This window comes from Capsicum annuum, chromosome 10 (assembly GCF_002878395.1).
Source record: "Capsicum annuum cultivar UCD-10X-F1 chromosome 10, UCD10Xv1.1, whole genome shotgun sequence".
Classification (NCBI taxonomy): Eukaryota; Viridiplantae; Streptophyta; class Magnoliopsida; order Solanales; family Solanaceae; genus Capsicum; species Capsicum annuum.
Genome location: NC_061120.1, coordinates 18,310 through 24,979, shown reverse-complemented (window position 1 = coordinate 24,979; position 6,670 = coordinate 18,310). Strand labels below are relative to the sequence as shown.

At 37.2% G+C, this 6,670-nt stretch overlaps 1 protein-coding gene across 1 annotated transcript; it reads left to right on the top strand.

Annotated features, from left to right (window-relative positions):
• The first annotated feature begins 265 nt into the window (after positions 1-265).
• Positions 266-2,096, top strand: LOC107845466 (ethylene-responsive transcription factor 3). Its single transcript, XM_016689811.2, has one exon. It carries the CDS (start codon positions 948-950, stop codon positions 1,653-1,655), a length of 708 nt encoding a protein of 235 aa, XP_016545297.1. The 5' UTR covers positions 266-947; the 3' UTR covers positions 1,656-2,096.
• The last annotated feature ends 4,574 nt before the right edge of the window (positions 2,097-6,670 follow it).

Sequence of the window (6,670 nt, the reverse complement as noted above, 5' to 3'; positions counted from 1 at the left end):
TTATTTTCGAAAGATACAGAGACCGTTTTTGATAGACTATAAATAAAAAATAAAAAAAACCTCTGTAAGGGGTAATTTTGTCAATTCCAATGAACATAGGAAAAGGAAAAGGAACCAAGTAAATATTAACATTTTGTATGATTCATCAAACTCTTTTAGGGGCAAAATGGTAAAACACCACTCATAGTTCCCCGCGTTTTTTTCCCTCTTTCCTTGCCAATTCCTCAACTTATAACCCCCAACCTTCCACATTAAACTCCCACTTATATATAAACCCAAAAATCAAATTAAAAACAAAAATTAAGAAAGTCCCCTCTTTCTCTATCATAAAATTCTCATCCAAACACACCACGAAGAGAAGGAAGAAAGAAGAAGAAAATCACATTTCTAGAGAGAGAAAATTGATGTTTTTAGAGAGAGAAAGTGAAGAAGAAGCACCAATTCTAGAGAGAGAGGGTTGAAAAGTGAAGATTTTGGGAGAGAAGTTGGAGTTTTTACAGAGAGAAAGTAAAGAAGAATCACCAATTCTAGAGAGAGAAAGTTGAAAAGTGAAGATTTAGCGAGAGAAAGTTGGAGTTTTTAGAGAGAAAATTGAAGTTTTAGAGAGAGAAAGTTGAAGTTTTTAGAGAGAGAAAGTGAAGAAGAATCAAAATCACAGAGAAAGTTAGTTTTTTGAGAGAAAATTAAAGAAAACCACAATTTTAGAGAGAGAAATTGAGGCAGATTCACATTTCTAGAGAGAGAAAGTTGGAGTTTTTAGAGATAAGTTGAAGTTTTTGGAGAGAGAAAGTGAAGAAGAATCAACAATTCTAGAGAGAGAAAGTTGAAGTTTTTAGAGAGAGAGAGAGGACGTGAGTTCTTCCGGAAGCTAAATCCTCCTATCGATCTCCAGAAGGCAATTGATTTTTTTTTTTTTTTTTATTTTTTTTTAAATTTCTTTTTTGATCATGGGGAGAGGAAGAGCAACTCCGGCAGCTCCAGCAACTCCGGCGACTCCAGCGGTGGCGGCGAAGGTCAATGGATCTGCCGGAGTATTGAAAGAGATAAAGTTTCGCGGAGTTCGTAAACGTCCATGGGGAAGATTTGCTGCTGAAATAAGAGATCCATGGAAGAAAACTAGGGTTTGGTTAGGTACTTTTGATTCAGCTGAAGATGCAGCTAAAGCTTACGATAACGCAGCTCGTACTCTTCGAGGTCCTAAAGCAAAAACTAATTTCCCTTTATCTCCGTATTATAACCAACATCAACAGAATCATCATCATCAATATGATATGTTAATTAACCCGAACCCGAGAATGTACCATCAGGAGAATCCGATTGTTTGTCAAAGACCTACATCGAGCGGTATGAGTAGTACTGTGGAATCATTCAGTGGACCGAGGCCAAGGCCACCGCCACGTCAGCAAATGGCGGTGGCGGCAAGGAAATATCCTCGATCGCCTCCTGTGGAGCTGGATGATTGTAGGAGCGATTGTGATTCGTCGTCTTCTGTTGTTGATGGTGATGGTGGTGGTGAAGGTGATAATGGTGATAGTGGCAATATTGTTTCGTCGTCTTTGAGAAATCCATTGCCATTTGATCTTAACTTTCCTCCACCGATGGATGGTGTTTATGCTAACTCGAACGATCTTTATTGCACGGCGCTATATCTTTGAGGGAAAATGGTGTAAAAGTTTCGTTCTTTGTATCATTTGAAACCCCCCATTTGGCTACGTAGTTAATTTAATTGTTGATCAAGAAAAGGGTGGAAAGGAAAAAAAAAAATTACTGCTTTAAAGCTATAGATATGAGTCTGTTGTTGCTGGAAGAGATTTTAACTCTTCGATTTACTTATCCTATTTAATGTCATGGTATTTCATCATAGATGGATCGAGGTGTCTGATAATTGATCTGATTATGTTTCCAAGAACTATATATGAGTTCTGGGATAATGTAGTCGATTTATATACATTGACATGTAAAATTAGAGGGAACTTTCAGTTCTGTGTTGTACTATTATGATGAGAGTTGTAGCGTCTTTGATGTATGATGATATGTACTCTCTCATTACTTTATGTAAGAATCAAGAGTTTATCTAATCAAATACTGTTAGTTTACATGTGTTCGTTGTCATATATGCTTGTTTAGTGTTTTGATTGCTGTGAGTATTTTGCTGGAGGAGATTTCAGCTCTTCGATTTTTTTATCCTATTTAATTATATGATATTTCATTATATATGGATCGATTTGTATGATAATTGATCTGATTATGTTTCCAACTTTATATGAGTTCTGGTATAATGTAGTCTCTTATTGGCAGTTGGAGCCAGATTTATATACAATGAACTGTAAAATTGGAGGGAACTTTTATGATGAGAGTTCTATTGTCGTTGATGTAAGATGATATGTACTCTCTCATTACTTTATTTAAGAATCAAAACTTCATCTAATCAAATATTAGTTTACTGTGTTCATTGTCGTATATGCTTGTTTAGCGTTTTGATTGTTGTGAGTGAGTCTGTTGCTGGAAAAGATTGTAACTCTTTTATTTACTTATCCTATTTAATGTCGCGGTATTCCATGATAGATGGATGGATCTCAGTGTCTGATAATTGATTTGATGATGTGTCCTTCAATCATATGTGAGTTCTGGGATAATGTAGTCTTTTATTGTCAGTTGAAGCCAGATTTATATACATTGACATGTTAAATTAGAGGGATCTTTCAGTTCTGTGTTGTACTATTATGATGAGAGTTCTATCATCATTGATGTAAAGATGATATGTACTCTCTCATCACTTTATGTAAGAATGAAAACTTCATCTAATCAAATTTTAGTTTTATATGTGTTCATTGTAAGAATGAAAACTTCATCTAATCAAATTTTAGTTTTACATGTGTTCATTGTGGTATATGGTTGCGTAATGTTTTGATGTTGTGTTAATCCAGCTATCATTTTAGTTTTAAAAAAATCCAGCTATCATTTTAATCCTCCAGTATGACTGCGTTTTTACAAGTTGTGCATAGGTTGAGTTCTTTTATGTTTGTTAAAGGTTTGATTAGTCATTTGTTAGCGATGAGATAGAAGTTGAGGATATTAAATGTTTCATAAAATTCCATAGTTTGCCGGAGTATAGTATTTTGACATGACTTACAGGTGTTCATTCTCGAGGCAACGGGATAAGCCCACGTGCATCAGAGAGGATTTTTCTTGAGCTTTTAAAATAGAATCCTTAGCTTTGTGAAGTTTGCGTAGTATGGAGTAGAAGTTAGAAGCATTCAATCATTTGATACCAAATAGTGAACAGATACTTTAAAAAAAAAACTAAAGCATTTTGACATGGCTTAGGGGTGTTCATTCTCTCGGGGATAAGCTTGGGTGGGTCCTAAAGGTTTTCTATGAATTTTCTGGAATTGGAGTTGTTTTGATATTGAGCAAGGAAGTTTGTGAAGTAGTGATTGTTCGAGAATAAGATCTATCTTCTATCTTCTGTCAAATAGTGAACAGATACTTTTATGTATGTCAACCAAATGTCGTTGTAGAGTAGTAAGGAAACAACATTCTTTCATTTGATAGCCATACACATCATTTCGCGAACAATCACCATGAGTTCGTTTTCAACCTAGTGCTTCTTTGTGAATGTGCCCTATCAGCTATAATATACCATGTCTATGATCTAACAGATTGGATTTTTTAACTTGAACTACTTTTTTTCATTCTTTCTGCGTAGAGTCATCCTACAGATTTGCCTAAGCATTTGAAGTATCAGTAGCTGTTATCCTTTAACGCTTTGGTTTCTTATTCAGATGATGTCCAGCTATTTCGTAATTTCTGTCACTTGCTTGCAATCTGAATGGCTGCTAGAACTTTGCATGAGATAATAGTGGCACAAGATTTCTTTCCTCTGTTTTACATACTTGTTAGATTTATAGAGTCTGGTTGGATTCTTTAAATCGAGTCATTTTGTTACATAGATCCCTTTTCAGACTCGCCTTAATTTGGTACCTTTTTCTGCTGTTCTAATTTAAGTATGAGTGTAAACCAATACACACTTTTCTATTCATGAGTGTTCTGTATATGTATTCCCATGGAAAAAACTTTTCTCACATGATCAAGTATCTGGACCTTGTGAAACTTTGTGATGCAAACTTGTTATCTGTTCTCTGACATCCTTTATTTGCAGAATTGTATGGTTCTCTGTGCACATTTCATAAGATGGAGATTTGCTTCCGCACTTTTTTTAATCTAATATTTCCTCAATTTGTCACTTGTTTGCCTGCATCTATTCCCCATTGTTTCTCTGCTTTTCTCCCTGTTTGCAGTGAACGTTGAGTTAGGTTTCTGTGCCGGGAGCAGAATTGTCAAAGGCCTGCTCGAGGTTGTGTGGGAGTCACCCGTGCTCAAGGAACACCCCTTTCCTGCAAAACTACAATGTGGATAGGTATTTCTTTTACGTATACATACTATATATTGAATCTCTTTGGCTTCTTATGTGTTTACTTCTACCCTGAATGAAAAATCCGGCTTGGCTACTAGCTTGAGGTACGTTTAGGAATATGTGATAGATATGCATCGCTTAGGCTATGCTTCACTGAAGGTGTCAATGTATATAGGGACAACCAGTCAACTAGCTGATTTATATGCTGTGTCTTGAACAAAATGAGGGCTCTAAACAATAGTGAAATGAAATATAAATTGTTATGCAGACAATTATCGATGGAAAAACGTTAGTGGTCTGGGATAGTAAATTTAAGATTAGGTCTGTATGAGCTTGTATGATCTTATTTACTGTTATACATTTTACTTGATTGCAGTTATGTCAAGTCTCTATTCATGACATTTAACTGTTATATTGCAATGAAGCTGGTTTTCAGGCTTTAGTTGGAATTTATGAGAAACAATGTGGAAGAAGCTTTTTTGGTTTTCCCACCCGGTCTTGGGTACTGTATTTGAGCCCAATTAAATCAGATTCGCAGGGCCCGTTTTAGGGGTGATACTCTCTACAGAATTCTTTTCAGTCCCATGGGTTCGAACCCGATACCTTTGATTAAGGGTGAAGGGATCCCAAAACCAGTTCATCACAATCCATGTTGGTGATGTGTTTTGTTTTGCTTGGGATGATTTACACAAACAGAATCATTTTGTGTCGTTTTAATTTTTAATTCCCTTTAAAAAGTGGTAAAAAAATTAACTCTTTGCATCAAAGGTTTGGAGTTCTATTCTTGCTAAATTATCAAGAAATTTTTCTTGCAACAAATCACGACGGATCGTTGGGATTTAGCATGGGCAGATCACCAGGAATTTTAATGGAATGGATGGACTTCCCACGGGTGTTGACGAACTACCAGGATTTAGTCAAATAGAGGACTCTCACGGGGTTGTAGTCCGCGACTTCAGCCTTAAGCTAGGTTGGGCTCTAGTTCTTGTATTGTTTGGATTGTATTGGGTGAGCCCAAACAGTGAACAGCCATTTAATCGCGTGCAGGGAGTAGGTGATTGTTGGTAGGTGTTGTTGCTGGTAGATGTGACTTATGTTGGGATTTAGCATGAGCAGATCACCAGGATTTTTGATGGATGGACTTCCCATGGGTGTTGACGAGCTGCCAGGATTTAGTCAAATAGAGGACTCTCACGGGGGTGTAGTCCACGACTTAAGCCTTAAGCTAGGTTGGGCTGTAGTTCTTGTATTGGGTGAACCCCAAGCATTGAACAGCCGTTCAATGGCGTGCAGGAAGTAGGTGATTGTTGGTAGGTGCGACTATGTGCGTTTGACAGGTGTTGTTGCTGGTAGGTGTGACTATGTTGGGATCTAGCATGGGTAGATCATCAGGATTTTTAATGGATGGACTTCCCACGGGTGTTGAGGAACTACCAGGATTTAGTCAAAGAGAAGACTTTCACGTGGGTTTAGTGGTAGTTCACAACTTCAGCCTTAATCTAGGTTGGGCTGTAGTTTTTGTATTGGTGAACCCAAACATTAAACAGCTGTTTAATGGCATGCAGAGAGTAGGTGATTGTTGGTAGGTGCGACTACGTGAGTTGGCAGGTGTTGTTTCTGGTAGGTGCGACTATGTGCGCTGACAGTAATACACCGTGGTATGTGTGAGTCAAGATTTTACTTGGTGATCTGAGGGAGCAATTTGAATTATTGCAGACTGGTTTCCTCCCATATACCTCCATTGGTACCTATTTCCTACCAACAACAACAACATACCCGGTGTATTCCCACATAGTGGGTTTGGAAAGGGTAAAGTGTACGCAGTTCATACCACTATCTGTAGAAGTAGAGAGGCTGTTTTCGATAAACCCCTTTCCAATCATCGAAGAAAATAGAGAAGAACTGCTAATCCAACCCATATCGTAAATGAATGTCCTACTTGATCCATTTCAAATCCAGCCCGAGGTCTTTGATCCTTGTTACGGACTATCCATAAATTCTGGCGGATCACCAAAAATCTCCGATAGCTTGGTTGTCATAGCTCTTGTCGAATCACCAAGATTTTAGTACAGATTATGTTTTAATTTCCCAACAAGATGCTTACAAATTGTGGCAGATCCTCAGAAGTTTATGAGAAATTGCACATTCACATTTTTGCTTCAAAATTGATTGAATATTTAGAGTTAAGACCACATGTACGTCTCAAACAAATCAACATTATTTGTTTGATACTTGTTACCTCTCATGTGCCTC